The sequence below is a fragment of the Mustela nigripes genome, chromosome 2 (assembly GCF_022355385.1).
Source record: "Mustela nigripes isolate SB6536 chromosome 2, MUSNIG.SB6536, whole genome shotgun sequence".
Lineage (NCBI taxonomy): Eukaryota > Metazoa > Chordata > Mammalia > Carnivora > Mustelidae > Mustela > Mustela nigripes.
In genome coordinates, this window is record NC_081558.1 from 14294333 (window position 1) to 14311116 (window position 16784).

A 16784-nucleotide genomic window follows, 5' to 3' on the forward strand; every position below is an offset into this window, starting at 1 on the left:
TAAGGTCGTGATCTCAGGGTCCTGGGATCGAGTCCCGCATCGGGCTCTCTGCTCAGCGGGGAGCCTGCTTCCCTCTCTCTCTGCCTGCCTCTCCGACTACTTGTGATTTCTCTCTGTCAAATAATAAATAAAATCTTTAAAAAAAAAAAAATGGAATTTCCAATCAGGTTGCAGGAAGGGTTGCTTGTGGAGCAGATGTGGCTTACAGAGTGGTAGGGAGGGGAGGGTGGGGAGATCCCATCTTCAGACCAAGACACCAGAAGAAAAGCTATAAAAGCAGAATAGTGTCCCCGCCGGGTACTTCTCATTCCATCATAAAAGTTGACAGAATCTGGGGTGCCTGGATAGCTCAGTGGGTTAAGCCTCTGCCTTTGGCTCAGGTCATGATCTCAGGGTCCTGGGATCGAGCCCCGCATCGGGCTCTCTGCTCAGCAGGGAGTCTGCTTCTCTCCCTCTCTCTCTGCCTGCCTCTCTGCCTACTTGTGATCTCTCTCTGTGTCACATAAATAAATATTTAAAAAAAAGAAAAGTTGATGATCTCATTTGCTCGGCCCAAGAAGCGTAACCACAGCCCTCATTCCCATGAAGCACACTTTGCCACAGGGGCCCTGGGGTAAGGTGGAGGAAGCATGATCCTTGATTTTAGGACAAGTTTGGGCTGCAGGCTTAGAGGGGTGAAGGAAGCAGGCCCTGGGGTGAGCCTGTAGTTGTGCTTGATGCTGGCACAGGGGCTGGTGGGGCCAAGGCTTGCCAGCCTCTGAGCTCAAGCTCCTCACACCTGCAGTTCTCACCCTTCCATTTCTACTTTCTACTCTCCAGCAGACGCAGAGATGCAAATCTTCGTGAAGACCCTGACGGGCAAGACCATCACCCTTGAGGTTGAGCCCAGTGACACCATTGAGAATGTCAAAGCCAAAATCCAAGACAAGGAGGGTGAGTTGGGCTGAGTCCAGAGGCTATCCCGCGGGAGTCCCCAGCCCAGAGGAGCCATTGTCATGTGCAAGATGGGTTGTCTAGACCTGGGCCTTGGCCAGGACTTGACTTGTGTGAGCTTGGGAAGGCAGCTTGTTCTTGTTATCTTAGTTTCCCTATTAACAGATTGTGGGTAATGCCAGAGCATCCCTGTGGATTATGGAGAAGCTGCCAATAAAATGCTTGCCAGAGCCTCAGTAACTGAGCTTTCTTTTCTCCAGGTATCCCCCCTGACCAGCAGCGTCTGATTTTTGCGGGCAAACAGCTGGAAGATGGCCGCACTCTGTCAGATTACAATATCCAGAAAGGTACTAAGGATAGGGTGGCTGGACAGGGCCCAGGAGGTCTAGGACCCAGGATCAAGCTTTGATGGTTTTGTTGGCAACGCTGGGGGGGAGGGGAGAGTGGTGGCTGTCTTAAGGTGAGGATCAGATGAGGCTGATGAATTTTATTTTTATGAAATAGCTTTCATTGGAGGCAAGATCTTAACTCCACTTCATTTTCCAAGTGGCAGTGGTTTCTAATGTTCTTGCCTTTTTTTTTTTTCTTTTTTTAAGACTGTTTTGTTTAAAAATGCGGTAAATTGGTATCTGGCTGGCACAGTCTATAAAGCATGGGGCTCTTGATCTCAGGGTTGTGAGTTCAAGCCCCATGTTTGGTGTAAACATTACTTAAAAATAAAATCTTAGGGATGCCTGGGTGGCTCAATCGGTTAAGAGTCTGCCTTCAGGGACGCCTGGGTGGCTCAGTGGGTTAAAGCCTCTGCTTTCGGCTCAGGTCATGGTCCCAGGGTCCTGGGATCGAGCCCCGCATCGGGCACTCTGCTCAGCGGGGAGCCTGCTTTCTCCTCTCTCTCTGCCTGCTTGTGATTTCTGTCTATCAAATAAATAAATAAAATCTTAAAAAAAAAAAAAGAAAAAGAGTTTGCCTTCAGCTTAGGTCACGATCCCAGGGTCCTGGGATTGAGTCTCCCATTAGGCACCTTGCTCAGTGGGGAGGCTGCTTCTCCTCTGCCTGCCCCTTTTGTTTGGTTGTTTGGTTTTTGAGGGGTAGGTTGTTTGTTTGCTTGTTAAGTTTATTTGGGCACTTGAGTGGCTCAGGAAGGTTAAGCAACCGACTCTTGATGTCAGCTGGGGTCGTGAGCTCAGGGTCCTAGGATCCAGCCCCAAATCAGGCTCAGCAGGGAATCTGCTTGAGGTTCCCTCTCCCTTTTCCTCTGTTCTTTCCCCTGCTCATGCTCTCTCTCTAAAATATTTTTTTTAAGATTATTTGTTAGAGCGCACAAGCAGGCAGAGTGGCAGGCAGAGGCAGAGAAGCAGGCTCCCCAATGATGTGGGACTCGAACCCTGGACTCTGGGATCATGACCCGAGTCCAAGGCAGCTGCTTAACCAACTGAGCCACCCAGGTGTCCCTAAAAAAAATTATTTTTTATTATTTTTTATTTTTAAAGATTTTATTTGTTTATTTGACAGAGATTACAAGTAGACAGAGAGGCAGGCAGAGAGAGAAAGAGGGAAGCAGGCTCCCTGCTGAGCAGAGAGCCCGATGCGGGACTCGATCCCAGGACCCTGGGATCATGACCTGAGCCGAAGGCAGCGGCTTAACCCACTGAGCCACCCAGGCGCCCATATTTTTTAAAGAAAGATTTTATGGCAGGTAATCAGGATTGGAATCAAGTCCAGCATCGGGCTCCTTGCTTGGTGGGAAGTCTGCTCTCTCTGCCTGCTGCTCCCCCTGCTTGTGCTCATATGTCCATGCGCATGCGTGCTATCTCTTTCTCTGACAAACTCTTTTTTTTTTTTTTTTTAAAGATTTTATTTATTAATTTGACAGAGAGAAATCACAAGTAGGCGGAGAGGCAGCCAGAGAGAGAAAGAGAGGGAAGCAGGCTCTCCGCTGAGCAGAGCGCCCGATGCGGGACTCGATCCCAGGACTCTGAGATCATGACCTGAGCCGAAGGCAGCGGCTTAACCCACTGAGCCACCCAGGCGCCCCTCTGACAAACTCTTTAAAAAAAAATAAGTAAATTAAAAAATACATATTTTTATTAGGGGTCACATGCTCTACTGACTAAGTCAGCCAGGCACCCCCTTGATATCCCCCCCCTTTTTTTTAAGATTTTATTTATTTGTCAGAGAGAGAGAGAGAGCATAGGCAGGCACAGTGGCAGACAGAGGCAGAGGGAGAAGCAGGCTCCTTGCAGAGCAAGGGGCTGGATGTGGGACTTGATTCCAAGATGCTGGGATCATGACCTGAGCCTAAGGCAGCTGCTTAACTGATTGAGCCACCCAGGTGTCCCTTGATGTCCCTTTTTTTAGCAACTAGATTTAATTTTGCTCAGCAAAGTGAAAGATCATCTTTGCACCACTTAGAAGTAACCTTGTTTGTCAGGAAACCCCGATGCACACTATAGTTGGCACATGTTAGCCTCAGACTCCCCAAGGGCTAGTGGGAAGCAAGATGGAGGTTCTGTGGGCTGGTTCTTGCCAGTGTGTCCATCTGTGTATAGAATACCCCATCACATTTGAGGAGCTCTGGTCTGGGGGACCCTACTCTACCTGAGGTGCTGGGGCCAGGCTCAGTCACTGTCTCTTTTGAACCCGCCTGTAGAGTCCACCCTGCACTTGGTGCTTCGCCTCCGGGGTGGCATCATCGAGCCTTCGCTCCGCCAGCTGGCCCAGAAATACAACTGCGACAAGATGATCTGCCGCAAGTGTGTACCCTGGGGGGAGGGGCGGCCCTGGGAAGGAGGGTGTCGGGTTGGGCTGTGGCCTCACCACTCTCTCGTCTTGTGCAGGTGTTATGCTCGCCTGCACCCCCGCGCCGTCAACTGCCGCAAGAAGAAGTGCGGCCACACCAACAACCTGCGCCCCAAAAAGAAGGTCAAATAAGGCTCCTCCACCGGCTCTTTCTTTGCCCGCAAGGCGGCCTCCTGCCCGAGCCCCAAGGTCCTGGGGCCTCAATAAAGTTTCCCTTTCATTGACTGGAGCAGTAACTGGTGTCTGCGTGGCTGGTCTGTCCAAGGGAGAGCTGGTTGAGTCGTGGGTCTCTGCCTTGGGGACTCCCTGCCACTTGATTGTGCATAGCCCTTGAGCGTCCTGTGTCCTTTGGTTCTGGTCATCTCACTTGTATAATGTGCTGTGGTCTCAGCCCTCTGCCACATAGCCTGATGAGCCTGCACATCTGGGTTTTGTCATCTATAAATGGGACTAACCCCCAGCGCAGGCTCTCTAGGGACTGCAGGTGAGCCACATCACTGACTGCGCCCTCCTTAGGCACTTTGATGACGTTCATGCCTGTGCCCTGGAGGTGTGCTGTGGGTAGGTAGACACCCCACCTCGTGTAAGACCTCTGGTCTCTGCTGAACCTGAGGAGCACCTGTGCCCTACCTGATGCCTGTGACATCAGTCTTGGCAGGGTGGGCCTGGGTGTTTCTAAAGTTTGTGCTGATGCTCTTGAGAATCAGGTGAGCTTTGTAGTTCCCGGACTGGCCCTGGTAAGGCCAGCCTTTTATTCATCTCAGGGTGACTTGGACTTGGTGTCAGATGACCACCCAGGGCAGTGATACTGTCGTACTCCTGACACCCGGAGTGCCTGCTGAAGGCTGGTGTCTCAGTTTTTCCACAGGTCTCCCTGTCAGCTGCCCTCTGCCCCCCAGGATAGGCTGCCAACATCTTTCTGGTCTAATCCCACGTTTATCCCTGGAAAAAAGCTTCCCAAAGCTCAGACTACAGAGTGTACCCCCAGCAGAAAGCTCTGAGGCCTGCCTTGCACTTAAAGTGAGACCTTGTTGGCCTTGTACCTACGCCAGACTCTGGGCCTTTGCACAGGCCCTCTTCAGGTCATTTCTGAGGAAGGCACATAGTACCTGCCAAATTTGTTAAGCAGCTGGAATACGGCCTTTTGGGCTCTACAGGATCGGAACCACTTCAAATCCAGTCACAGCCATGTTACCATGGAAGACAAAATGTGACATCTGGGGTTTTGTTTTATTGGAGTGGGGACAGGATGTGAGGGTGACATGAAGTCGATATTGGGGTAAGTGTATACAAGCCGAGGGATGCCCTTGCTTTACATTCGAGGGCAAACACGATGAAAAGATGCTCGCGTTTGACTAGGGAACAAGCAGGAGGATAGGTCAGGCCCAAGACCGCGGTCTTTGCTGCAGGTCTTTAGGTTTCGGTTTCGGCTGGCCACCTGCTTGGGGTCGAAAGACCTCCGGGCCTGCAGGGGGCGCCTGGCGCAATGGAGCGCCCTGGTCCTGGGCGGGGCCGGGGCTGCGCAGTCATGATCACTGCCAAGGCCTCGGTGGACTCCGCTGTCCCGTCGGTGCCCGGTGCTGCGGTGGCTACCGGTGTCCCGGAGCGCGAGGAGCCAGCGTGGCCCTGGGTGAGCCCGGGCTCAAGCAGGAACAGGCGCGGGGTGGGCGGTATAGGCTTGGGGGGACCGGCTTCATGCCCCAGCCATGCCCCCTGCTCCGTAGAAAGATGCCCCGATCCGGACGCTGGTGCAGCGCATCCACCAGTTGCAGGCTGAGCGCGCGCAGGCCTTCCGCCGGCTGGAGGAGTAAGTGCGGGCGCAAGGGCGGGCAGGGGTCGCAGAGTGCAGCCCCCGGCCGGCTCCGGGGATGGCCGTGAGCGGGGGCGGAGCTGGATCCCCCTGCAGCTGCGTTGTCAGAGGTGGGGTGGGATTCGCTGGGGGACCAGATCTCTGCTTTCCCCCTCTGGAACTCAGGGCGCGGTCCCACTGTCCCGTGGACCACTGCGCGTGGCGCCTCTCCCTTCCCCAGGCGCAGGAGTGGGCCCATCTCCGGTTACCCTGCGGGAGTCAGAGAGCGTCCTCCACACTCTGGGGTCCAGGGACACTTGCTGGGGGCTTTCAGGTGGCCAGTGCGAATGCAGGGCCAGGAGAGCCTGAGGGCGTAGCCTCAGGACCCCCACCTGCCGCAGAGGCCACCTCCAGTACCAGCGAAGCGGTCCTCCCTACGACTTCCCGAGCTACCGGAGCACGGTGCACGAGGTGACCCAGGCCTTCGCCGCCGCCTCGCGGGAGGTGCTGGCGGTGGAGGCCGAGCTGGCCGGACCCAGAGGGCAGCCGCTGCTCGCGAGCCACGTGCGCAGCCTACAACAGCTGGAGCAGACGCGCCTGGCCACGGTGAGGCCCCACCCCCAGCCCCGGTCCCCTGCACAGCGCCTGGTCTCTCACGGCCCACTGTGCGCCTCCGGCGCCCCTGACCCCACTTCTTTCTTTCCCACCTCAAAAACTCCACTAAGGTTTCACTTGGGATTCTCTGGCCCTGATCTCTCCAGTCCTTCTCCGGGTCGTTCAAGTTTTGTTTAGTGCCAGGACGTGCCCACTTCATCTCAGCACCCCCTCCCGCAGTCCCCGCGCTTTGCCGGGAGGCCCAGTGCCCTCCCACTCCGCTCCTACCCCTTTGGCAGTCCCCATTGCTTCCGTTCTGGTTCTCAGCCCCCTGAATATTGGAGAGAGTGAATTTCCACGGCACACCCGGCCTTGAGTAACCCTGTATCCCAGCCTAGGTTCTGGGCCTGCCCCTCCGCGGGGGGTTCCAAGGCCCCGCCTACTCTGCCCTTACAGCCAATCCTGGCCGAGACACACTGTTCCCAGACCAAACCCACGTGAGGCCACGCCCACATCGTCTCCAAACTAGGATTTCCAGACCACGCTGCTTTAGGAGACCCCAATCCCAGTCTAGGTGTTCTGCCTACTTCCACCCTGCCGCATCCTGAGTAGACGAACGCCTGCTCCACCCCTGCCCCCAATTCCTGGCTGAGCCTTCTCCGCTTTTCCCATGCCACGCCTTCCTGCGACCACACCCACGGGGCAGCACCCACACACTCTAGGGCCTGCCCACTGGGTCCTCCTCAGCAGCCCCTTTGAATCCCAGACTCCTCCCGTGCAAAGTATCGCCCCTTGAGACTGTGGGTCATAGCTCCCTTTCTGGGCGCTTCTGTGTCTCCCTTCCTGATCTGTGTGGGAGGGCCGGAGGAGGACCTCTGCCAGTTATGATGCCCTCCCTGTTGCCCATACCAGGTGGCTCTGCTGCAGCTGATGGGGGCACCAGAGCTGTCTGAGCAGGAGAACACTCTGGAGATGCGCCAGCTGAAGATGAAGTGAGCACTCCCTCCCAGTGGGCTGGTGGTGGTAGCTTTGCACATGTCCCTTTAGGCACCCGTTCCTAGCTAGGGGTGTCCCCGAGCTGGCACAGTCATACTGGCTTGACCCTCTGGACCTGCACGCAGCCCTCAGGGTATGCACATCAGGGCCCTTACCTGGGGGTACCAGACATACGCACACATTGCCCCCAGGACCTGCACCCTGCAATTTCACACCAGACTCACTGTGCATTTCCGGGACACATTTGGGCACCTCACACATGCCAGTCCCACTCCCATGGCTGGACTTAGAGCTTGGACATGGTTGCCCAGGCCCACCAGACACGGGCTGCACATTCCTACCCCCAGCCCTGCTCCAGCACGCACAAGTGCACTCCCACTTGCTATCTGCTCTGTGACACAGCACAACCTTCGGATGGCACCCGCCCAAGATGGCTTTTTCCTCTCTGCCCACTCTCACCCACAGACTACCCCTCCTCCCTGGCATCCAAATGGTTCTCTTGGCCACTGGTGCTGCCTGGAACTTGGGCGGCAGGCAGGAGGGCCCGGGGCTTGTCACAGCCCCCTAGGAGCTGCGCAGTGGTGGCTAATTTGCTCCATCTGGGTTTTATTTATAGTTCCCATCCACTCTTGTAGGGTAATTAAAACCATGGAAGCGATCAGCGAGGTTCTTCAGGACCTTAGATTTGATGCAGAATCTGTTGAGTGATGGAGGCTCCCTAGGGACATGCCGAGGGATACGGAAAATGGGGTGAATGGCACCCAGCCCACCCCTGGACTGTCAGCTGGCTGGGGGTCACACGCCACCGGGTTGCTGACTGCCCTTGAGTTTGCTGTGACTCCCACAATAAAGGACCTTTCATTTTCAGCTGCTCCACTGTCTCTGTGTCCTGGGGTGCTGGGATGGGTGTCACTGGGGAGGAGGCCCCACAAAGCCAGGGATGCCAGGTGAGAGACCCCCCTCCCCCCACTCCCAGTGGAAATGGCATTTTGAATCACACCCTCCAATGAATTTAAAACCAGATCTTTCACATCCTGGAGAGTCTGAAATTCTGGGACCCAAAGACTGCAATGCCATAGGGCCATTAGGATTCCTCATGCTTCCCCTGAACACCACAGCCCCTACCCTGGGCCAGTCCAGCCCGAAACAGCTTCACAATCAGGGCACCTAAATAGCTTGTTTATTTAAAAAGACTTTGGATGGGGTGGGGGGAGCAATGACCCCTCTTCACCCCCAGCCCTGGGAGGGGTTCTGGGCAGCTTAGCCAACCCTCATACACACACCCACTGGAGTTGCACCCAAGAGTGGCCTCACGTGGAGACCAAAGATGTTGTTACCCTCAGAATATCCACCCCAGCTCCTGCCGAGGGTGCTTGGGTGCCCTGAGGCGAGGGTACAGAGTTAGCCCCCAGTCTGGGTGCGGCCCCCAGGTCTCCACGCAGCAGGGAGGGTGGCCCCAGTCCCTAGAGCTTATCTGGCAGGACCTGCAGGCAGAGGGGAAGCCAAGCTAAGCAGGGAGTATAGGAGGGGCCAGTACCACAGAGCAATCGAGGAAGCCCCAGTTCAGGTCCTGGCCCCATCACTTTCAGCTTGGGGACCTCCGGTAGGGTACTGCCCCCTCTCAGGGCCTCAGTTTCCCCCATTTGAGAAGTAGGAAAAATTGTCCCAAGGGGTACCCTGTGGGTAAAACTCTTGGCGCAGAGTGAGCATGCAGTAGGCGCTCATACTGGGGCGAGTATGTTCATTCCTGAGGATTATATTCCACTTTGGACATTTTCGGGGGTCAGATGCTTTTACTAGGTTGAAGGCCACAGGACCAGGCGACCACTGGGTGGTTAGGTAAACGCTGGTTTAGGAGAGGGAGGAAGGGATTCCATCTCAGCAACTCTAAGGCTGGGGGGAGGGGGCACGGCCTGTGGCCACTAGGAGGGGCCCTTGTCTCCCTCCCTGCCCACCCACCCAGTAGGGGTGGGCTCCCCTTACCTCTCGTCGTGCCCCGTCTGCCCGAGGGCAGGATCCCCTCGTCCTGTGCTTGGAAGGAAGGAGGCAGTGTCTGGGGGCTGCGGACCTCCCCCCGCCCCCAATCCGATTCCCTCCCTGCTCCCACCACTCCATCCCTCGCCCGCCGGTCTCTCCTTCCTACCTGGTTGCGGGTCTTGTGTGTCTTCTGCATCCAGGCTCGCCACTGGTCGTAGAGGCGGAAGCTCAGGTTCGAGCAGTAGGCGTGCTTCTTGAGCCAGCCCAGGAACTGCTTGAGCTCGCGCCGCACCGGCCCCGAGCTCGGCTCGCCGCCCCTCGGCTCGCACGCCCCGCCGCCCGGGCCCGGGCGCTCTGACGGGGGAAGCGGTAGCGTCACGGCGTGCCCGCCAGAGGGCGCGCGAGGGCCGGAGAGGGAGGTTCTGCAGCTCCGCGGACGGTGTTTCCCTTGGGCACCTCCCTCCCGGGTGTCTCCGCGGGATCGGGTCCCTCCACCGCCCAGCACAGCAGCCCAGCTGAGCCCAGGAGGAGGTGGGAGGCAGGGGAAGGAGGGGGCACTTCCCCCCCCCCCCGTCTCCTGCAGGAACCTGATTCCCGTGGTCTGAACCAGGTGTGAGTGAAAGGGAGGGGAAGGAGGAGAGGAGCCAGGGCCAGAGGGATGAGACCCCGACCCAGAGCAAGGGACTGAGAAAGGGCGCCACTAGTGGGGAAGAGCTTGAGAGAGAGAAAGAGGTAGAGATGAAAAGATGGATACAAGGTGAGACAGGGAGCTGTGGGGAGGGCCAAAGCAACAGGGGACAGCCAAGGAGACGCAGAGGGACAGAAAAGGGAGAGGTGGAGAGAGGGCTGCAGCAGGCAGAGACAGAGACCATGTGTGTGGGGACACAGAAACCCAAAAAGGCAAAAATACAGAGAGATACAGGGTAAGAGAATGACAGAAGGATGAAGGGAGCGCGGGGGGGGGGGGGGGGGGGGGGGGGGGGCGGCCCCCAGGCCGGGCCGGAGGGCGGGGGCCGGGGGGGGGGGGGGGGGGCGGGGAGGGCCAGGTGGGAGGCCGGCCTGTCTGTCCAGCTGCCGGCCGCAGCCAGCCCCTAGCAGGCCGGCAGATAAGGACATCGGCCTCACGTCATAAATAACGCCGGGAACCCGCTGACAGGCCCTGGCACGGCCACGGCCCCCACCGCCCCTGCTGGCCTCCCCCGGCCTCCCCAGCCTCTCCAGCGGACGCAGCCGCCTACTGGCTCGCGTGCAAGAATCGCAGGTGCTGGGCACGAGCAGGGGCCAAGGCGCAGGCCCCTCCCAGCCGCGCTAGATCCCGCCCACCCCCAGAACCTGGAGGGGCCCAGGATGAGGGCTGGGGAACTGGCTGTCCCTGGCTTTGGGACCCCCTCTGGGCCTCAGTTTCCCCATCAACCCACAAGCATGGGCCTGGACTTCCAGGAAACTGAATTCAGATCCCTGTGTGGCCCTGGGGGCTTGGCTGAACGTCCTAGGAGCTCAGGGTCCTCACCTGAGAAAAGGGATTCCCTTGGGGTGAAATCATGGGGAAGCAAGAGCTAGGAGGCTCAGTAACTACTACCTGCAAACACTGAGAAGGCGCCCACCGTGAGTGAACTTTTCTTGGGTTGTCTCATTTACCCCTAACAATAGCCTGATGTGGGTATGATTATTATACCCACTTTCCAGATGGAAAAGCTGAGGTCAGATATTTCAATTAATGTATTTCATAACATTTCACAAAGGAGAGAATGGAGGATCATGGGCTTAGAGAAACCCCAGAAGGGAAGGGGTTCAATCAGACCCAGGCTCCTGGTTGTCCCCACTCCCCTGCTTGGATGGAAGGGGAACCCAAGGGGTGCCTGGGTGGCTCATTGGGTTAAGCCTCTGCCTTCGGCTCAGGTCATGATCCCAGGGTCCTGGGATTGAGCCATGTATCGGACTCTCTGCTCAGCAGGGAGCCTGCTTCCCTTCCTCTCTCTCTGCCTGCCTCTCTGCCTACTTGTGATCTGTCAAATAAATAAAACTAAAAAGAAAAAGAAAAAGAAAGAAGGGGAACCCAAGACCCATTAGAGGGAGAGTCGGCAGCCAATCAGCCACAGAGGCAGAGGTCTCAAACCCACCTGCCTTTAGGGGCTAGGGAGGGGATACAGGTGGGTAAAATGGGCCAGGTGGGGAACTGGAAAATGAGACCCTTGAATGAGGAGTGCTGATGGGGGCTGTGGGCACACTCCAGCTGTGTCCTGTTACATTTCCTTGCTTAAAGATGCTATTTTTAGGGATGCCTGGGTATCTCAGTGGTTTAAGAGTCTGCCTTCAGTTGAAGTCATGATCCCAAGGCCCTGGGATAGAGGCCGGCATCGGGCTCCCTGCCCAGGGGGGAGTCTGTTCCTGCCTCTCCCTCTGGCCTCCCCTCCCAATCCGTGATCTCTCTGTCCTTCACTCTCTCTCTCTCAAATAAATAAATAAAATCTTAAAAAAAAAAAAGTTTACATTTTTGAGCACTCTCTACACCGAACATGGAGCTCGAACTCACAACCCCAAGATCAAGAGTCCCATGCTCTTCCGACTGAGCCAGCCAGGTGCACCAACACTTTCTAGATCATTCAATTTTCTAGGAAACCAAGGATATTTGTGTGAAAACTTCCTGGTTTTGAATGTCTGCAAGTTGGTCACTTTTTTTTTCTTTTTCCAAATAACAGGTCAAAGAAAATGGACCTAAGGGCTACCAATTTGAGACCCCTACTCCCTCAGAGGAAACAAAGAAACAGAGGCTTTGGCTGCTTTGGGACGGGTCTCCCGACCACCCAGAGCTATGGGGGTGCTCACCACTACGAGGGGTGGAGGCGGCCGTGGGGTGGCTCCACTCACTCCAGATCCCTGCCTTCTTGGAGCCGTAGATCCCGAAGGGATTGCAACGCACCTGCACGAAGTAGACTGTGCCTGGCTTCAGGCCGGCCAGGCGGCACGAGGTCTGGTTGCTGACATCGTCCACCACCTGGTGGCCATGGCAGGGTCAGAGGCCAGAGGTAGGGGTGGGGGGTAGGGAAGCACGAGGTGGGATGGGGACCAGGGGAGGGGGGGGGGGTCGATTGTCAGGCACCTTCCAATCCACGCTGTCCTCCACTCGGTAGCGGATTTGGTACTTGGCTTGGAAGAGGAAGTCCTTGAGGGCCGGTGGGGAAACCCAGCGCACACTCAGCTGGTCCTCCAGGCCCCCGACACGGCTCACGTGCACATCGGGTGGGGGATCCGTGGTCACTGTGAGACGGGGCAGGGCAAGGCTTAATCAGCCAGCCGTCCTTGCACATGGCCAGCTCCCACCTGGGTTCAGATCTCAGAGCACATGGCTTGTCGGGGGCACCTGCCTCTGTCCTGCCCTCTACCCCCTCCCTGCTTCCAGCCGGGTGGATTACATTAGATAATATTTGGGAAACACTCAGCACCTAGAAGCATTCAATTAATGTTAGCTGTTATCACCATTATTATCTATGACAGGAGAAATATAATCCTATCTTCGGGGAACTACAGAAAAGCAGCCATCTGCCTGGCTGATGACATTGTTCTTATTATGCCCAGGAGCTCAGGGGTCAGCAGGCTGCCAGACCCCTGGGAAGTTCCTCCTGACCCCCGACGGCCCACCTGCACTTCCAGATCCTTCCTACTTTGCAGAGGTTTTCAATATGACAGCCTTGCTGGTGCAGAGGGGAAACTGAGGCTCAGAACCTGCTCACTGCAGCTTCAGGGCTTGAGGAAGCAAAGCAGGAAGCAGACTGAGGTGGGGGGCGGCTACCAGCCTTCTGGGGATCCTTCTGGGAGCCCGGTGGGCAGCACGGAGGTCTGGCCTCTCCCCCTGAGGCCTTAGTAAGGGTCTGAAAGGGTTAAGGCACAGGCCTGCTTGGGGCTGAGAAACACCCTAATTAGATTAGGCCCAATTCTGCTCGCAGATCATCTGTTTCCTGCCTCCCGCCTGCGCACCCCCCTCCCCAGCTCCAGGCTGAGGCTTCCTGGGGCGCCTCCCCGACCTGGGCGCCCCCTCCCAGTTCCCCCCGGGGCCCCCTCCTGCACACCTGGGCTGCTGAGGGGGAGAGAGCCAGGCCAGGTGTTCTCCACAGAGTGGGGGTATCCTGGCTGCTTCAGGGGACTGGGGAGCTATGGGTGGATGCCTTGTTCCTCTCGGCCCCAACCAGCAGGGTCGGGGCTGAAGCTGCAGCCCGGAGCTGAGCTAGGAGAGGGGGTGCAGGATCCCTTGTGGGCCTAGTAGTTGGGGTGGGGGGGCTCACCCACATCCAGGATGTCCAGCGTGAGCACATCGGAGCGGGCTGAGCCCAGCCGGTTGGTGGCCTCTACCCAGATCTCATAGGGGGTAAAGAGAGCCAGGTCCTTGGGGATATGACAGGAATGAGGTCCCACCGTGTGGTACTCCTCACACGTGTTGTCCTGCCCGTACCACCTGCGGGGCAGGAGGGGCTGTGAGGACACTCGGAGGTCCTTTCAGGCTCTCCAGACCTCCCCAGGGCAGCCCCGGAGTGCAGACGGGACACCGGGTTTGGAGACCGTGGGCTTTAGCCAAGACTAGAACACGTGTCACCCAAGGGCCTCCACCAACCTCAGCTTGTACTTGAGAGAGTAGTTGGTGTGGAGGAAGGTTTCCCCGTGGGCCCCCGGCGTCCAGCGGCATGTCAGGTCCTTCATGTTCTTGGACCAGCAACTGATGTTGAAGGGTTTCTCTGGGGGCACTGGGGAAGGGTGGAGGGTGTGCAGGGGGCTGAGGGTCTGGACCAGCCCTCTATAGGTGGAGAAGTCACTAGCCACCAGCTGGGCCCCCACCTTGGAGTGGAAGGAGGGTGAACAGAGTGGATGTTGGCAGGACAGCCTACCAGGGATCCCTTGGGGACAGGGCGTGGGTGTTCTAGGTCCTCTCTCCACCCCATCTGCGCCACCATGCCCACTGTCAGTAGTGGGCCACAGGGCCCATGGTCCATGCCCCTCTCCAGAGGGAGACGCTGCCCACAAGAGTTACCCCTAGTTATCATGGGGGCCCACTTACAGCCAACATAGAGGCAGGAGCCCGCCAGGATGCTGCCGTCGCGAGCATGGCACACGAGGTTGTCACCAGACTGCTGCCTGGATCCGTTGAGGTTGGCCAGGGCAAGGGCCAGGGTGGACGTGTTGAGCACACGGGAGAGCTCAGGGGCTAGACGGCGTCCATTAAGGGTCCAGTAGAGGCCCTCGGCGGTGGCGCCTGGTGGGTCCCCATGCACTGAGCATGTGGCCTGCAGGGAGGAGCCGATGAGGAGCGTGGGGTCCTGGGGGCTGATGACAGCCATGTCTGGGGTCAGAGAGGAGGGCCTGTCAGGCCTGAGATGGAGTCACTCTGAACCCCCCCCCCGCCCCCGCCACCACCATACTAGGACCTCCAGGACCCATGGCAGTTCTGTGTGGGAGCCTTTTCCTGTTGTCTCCCTCCCATTTTACAGATAAGGAGACGGAGGTTCAATTAGGGCACATGACCAGCCCAAGGTTGGTGGCAGAAGCAAGATTCAGCCTTAGAGCTGTGTGATCCCACAGCTCAGGTCCTTCCAAGCTGCTTCTTCACAGACTTGCTCAAGGCTCTGGGAGTGGACACAGAACTCAGGCATAAATGTCCATCCAGATTCAAAGAAATCTAGCTTGGCACATAGTTCTGGCAACTATCACATTCTGCTTTTTTCTTTTCTTTTCATTTTATTTTTGGCAATTAGAAAGCAAAGACTGGTATCCCTAGAACCTCACACATAGTCTTTGGGGGGAAAGATGCTTCGAAGATGGAGTACCGTGACTCATACTAGAATCCTGCTTATTTTATGGATGAAAAAAACTGAGGCTCTGAGAAATCATCTCTTGCCCAGAGTCACTCAGGAAAGGGCACACAATTTAATCCCTGATTTGGTGGTCTCCAGAATTCTGCTCTGTGCTGTTGCCGGAACTGAAGAAGGCTGAGGCAAACTCTAGGCTCCCAGCCCCTATCCAAAGGGACTTGGCATTGTTGTTCTTTCCTTCAACTCATTTTTCATAATCTGCAAAATGGGAACAAAAACCCTCATGATCCCTAGGGCCATTGTGAAGATGAGATGGAAAGCGACTTCCTAAACAGGATTGTGTATGGACTGGGTGCTGGGCACGAGGCTCTTAGGGATGCCAAGTCTTCCCCTTCTGGAGGTTAGAACCTAGGAGGAGTCTGTTTTTATCCAAGGAGAAGTCAAGGTCCAGATAAGGGCAAGGGCTTTCACAGATACAAGTGCAAGACCCTGCTACCTCTCTCTGAGCCTCAATCTCCCCATCTGGGAATTCGGCATCACATTATCGACTACATGTTTGAGAGGAGTGAAAATGTCTTAAGGACAACCCTGTGGGACCATTAAGCCAGGCTGACCTGGGTTCAAGTGCCCCCAGTTCACTGGAGACAGCTTGGCCCATTCGTTTTATTTCTTTGAGCCTCTGGGAAGGGGCCTCTCCCTCCACCAAGAGCAGCTGTGAGGACTTATTCACTCACTTGTTCATTCATTCATTCATTCATTCATGCATCCATGCATGGAGCACCTACAGTTTGCCTGGAGCTGGGGGCACAATGGTGACCAAGATACTCAAATTTCCTGCCCTTATAGGCCTTGAATCCAAGGGATCAACAGGAGAAAGAACAAATAAATATCTAAGAATAAATAAGGAAGAAAGTGAAGTACATATTAGTGGTGGCAGCTCAATGGCCCAGGAGGCCTATGTGGGGAGGCATTAGAGCTGAGACCTGAATAAAGTGAAAGAAATCACCATGAAAATGTCTAGGAGAGAGTGACCAGGTGGTGGGAGCAGCAAGTGCAAAGGTCCTGGGGCAGGAGTGGTGGGGAGTGAAGTCTAGGAGGTCAGTAGTGCCAGACCTGGTGGGGAGGGGTTATTCCAGGGTTCTGTGCAGGGGATGATTTACATTTTAAAAGGATCCCCAGGCTGCTGTAAAAAGGGACTGGAGGTGGGGGGAGCAGCAGTGACAGCAGGAGGTAGCCCAGCTTCTCTGAGATGACAGCCAAGGAGAGGGTCATCCTGGCCCCTTGGGAGGCACTCTGAGTGCTAGCGGCTGCCCTGTGCTGGCCCTCACAGCCCCAGATGGGCAGATGGGGTCCACGCCGTTCTCCGGCCGGCCCTCACAATTTTCCGGGGCAAACTTGGCTTGAGGGCCATTTCTCGCTGGAGCCTGGGATCACAGTTGCGTTTGGGGCTTGGCCCAGGGCTCGCCGGAGGTCTCAGCGTCCGTGCGAAGGAGCCGACTGAGCGGGCCAGAGTCGAGGAGGCGGGGGCGGCCGGGGGCGGGGGCCAGGGGGCCGCCCCGGAGGTCCCAGGCAGCCAGCCGCCCGCTAATTCGGAATTCCTTCGGCATGAACTCGGGCGTGCCAGCGTCTCTGCCCTGGCCCACCCACCGCTTCCTGCCTGGGCCCCCCCAGCAGGGTGGGAGGCACGGCCGGGCCTGCCTGGACCCCAGGCCCACTCTCAACCCTTTGGGGGTAGGTCACGCCCCTCCTGCCCCCCACCCGCCAGCAGGGTCTAGCCAGGAAGGGGCTCTCTGGGGGGTTTTGGCTGGGGGGCACTGCCCCTCTGCCACACCCGCCTGGCCTGGGCTGGCGAGCATTGCCAGCCAGCAGCTGCAGCTGCCCTCCTGGGGCTGGGCGGG

The 16784-nt window shown here is 57.0% G+C and overlaps 3 protein-coding genes across 7 annotated transcripts in view; 2 read left to right on the plus strand and 1 right to left on the minus strand.

Moving 5' to 3' along the window:
* UBA52 (ubiquitin A-52 residue ribosomal protein fusion product 1) overlaps window positions 1-3961 on the plus strand; it is a 4993-nt gene extending 1032 nt beyond the window's left edge. For 2 of the 3 annotated variants that reach the window (XM_059389453.1, XM_059389455.1), the window contains exons 2-5: window positions 820-933; window positions 1194-1280; window positions 3584-3686; window positions 3771-3961. In XM_059389453.1, coding sequence (XP_059245436.1) covers window positions 831-933; window positions 1194-1280; window positions 3584-3686; window positions 3771-3864 — 387 coding nt within the window. In that variant the 5' untranslated portion in view covers window positions 820-830 and the 3' untranslated portion in view covers window positions 3865-3961. The remainder of the gene's footprint in view (window positions 1-819; window positions 934-1193; window positions 1281-3583; window positions 3687-3770) is intronic. The other variant, XM_059389454.1, reaches the window with a different exon arrangement.
* Window positions 3962-4981: 1020 nt separating this feature from the next.
* Window positions 4982-7978, plus strand: REX1BD (required for excision 1-B domain containing). Its single transcript, XM_059389460.1, has 5 exons — window positions 4982-5362; window positions 5457-5539; window positions 5923-6127; window positions 7028-7107; window positions 7747-7978. The coding sequence occupies exons 1-5, from the start codon at window positions 5219-5221 to the stop codon at window positions 7817-7819; spliced, it is 585 nt and encodes a 194-aa protein (XP_059245443.1). The 5' UTR covers window positions 4982-5218; the 3' UTR covers window positions 7820-7978.
* CRLF1 (cytokine receptor like factor 1) overlaps window positions 5701-16784 on the minus strand; it is a 13772-nt gene continuing 2688 nt past the window's right edge. The window contains exons 2-9 of one of the 3 annotated variants that reach the window (XM_059389459.1): window positions 14136-14417; window positions 13695-13824; window positions 13369-13538; window positions 12189-12346; window positions 11915-12083; window positions 9255-9442; window positions 9095-9137; window positions 5701-5791 (exon numbers count right to left, since the gene is read on the minus strand). In XM_059389459.1, the coding sequence (XP_059245442.1) occupies window positions 5787-5791; window positions 9095-9137; window positions 9255-9442; window positions 11915-12083; window positions 12189-12346; window positions 13369-13538; window positions 13695-13824; window positions 14136-14417 (1145 nt within the window). In that variant the 3' untranslated portion in view covers window positions 5701-5786. Of the gene's footprint in view, window positions 5792-8086; window positions 8596-9094; window positions 9143-9254; window positions 9443-11914; window positions 12084-12188; window positions 12347-13368; window positions 13539-13694; window positions 13825-14135; window positions 14418-16784 lie in introns of those variants that run through there. The other 2 variants (XM_059389456.1, XM_059389457.1) reach the window with 2 other exon arrangements.

Bases quoted from the DNA above. Each gene is read 5' to 3' on its own strand.
- REX1BD (XM_059389460.1), top strand. From the start codon at position 5,219: ATGGAGCGCCCTGGTCCTGGGCGGGGCCGGGGCTGCGCAGTCATGATC. The intron at 5,540-5,922 runs GTAAGTGCGGGC...CACCTGCCGCAG, and splicing joins GCCTTCCGCCGGCTGGAGGA to AGGCCACCTCCAGTACCAGC. The intron at 7,108-7,746 runs GTGAGCACTCCC...CCACTCTTGTAG, and splicing joins ATGCGCCAGCTGAAGATGAA to GGTAATTAAAACCATGGAAG.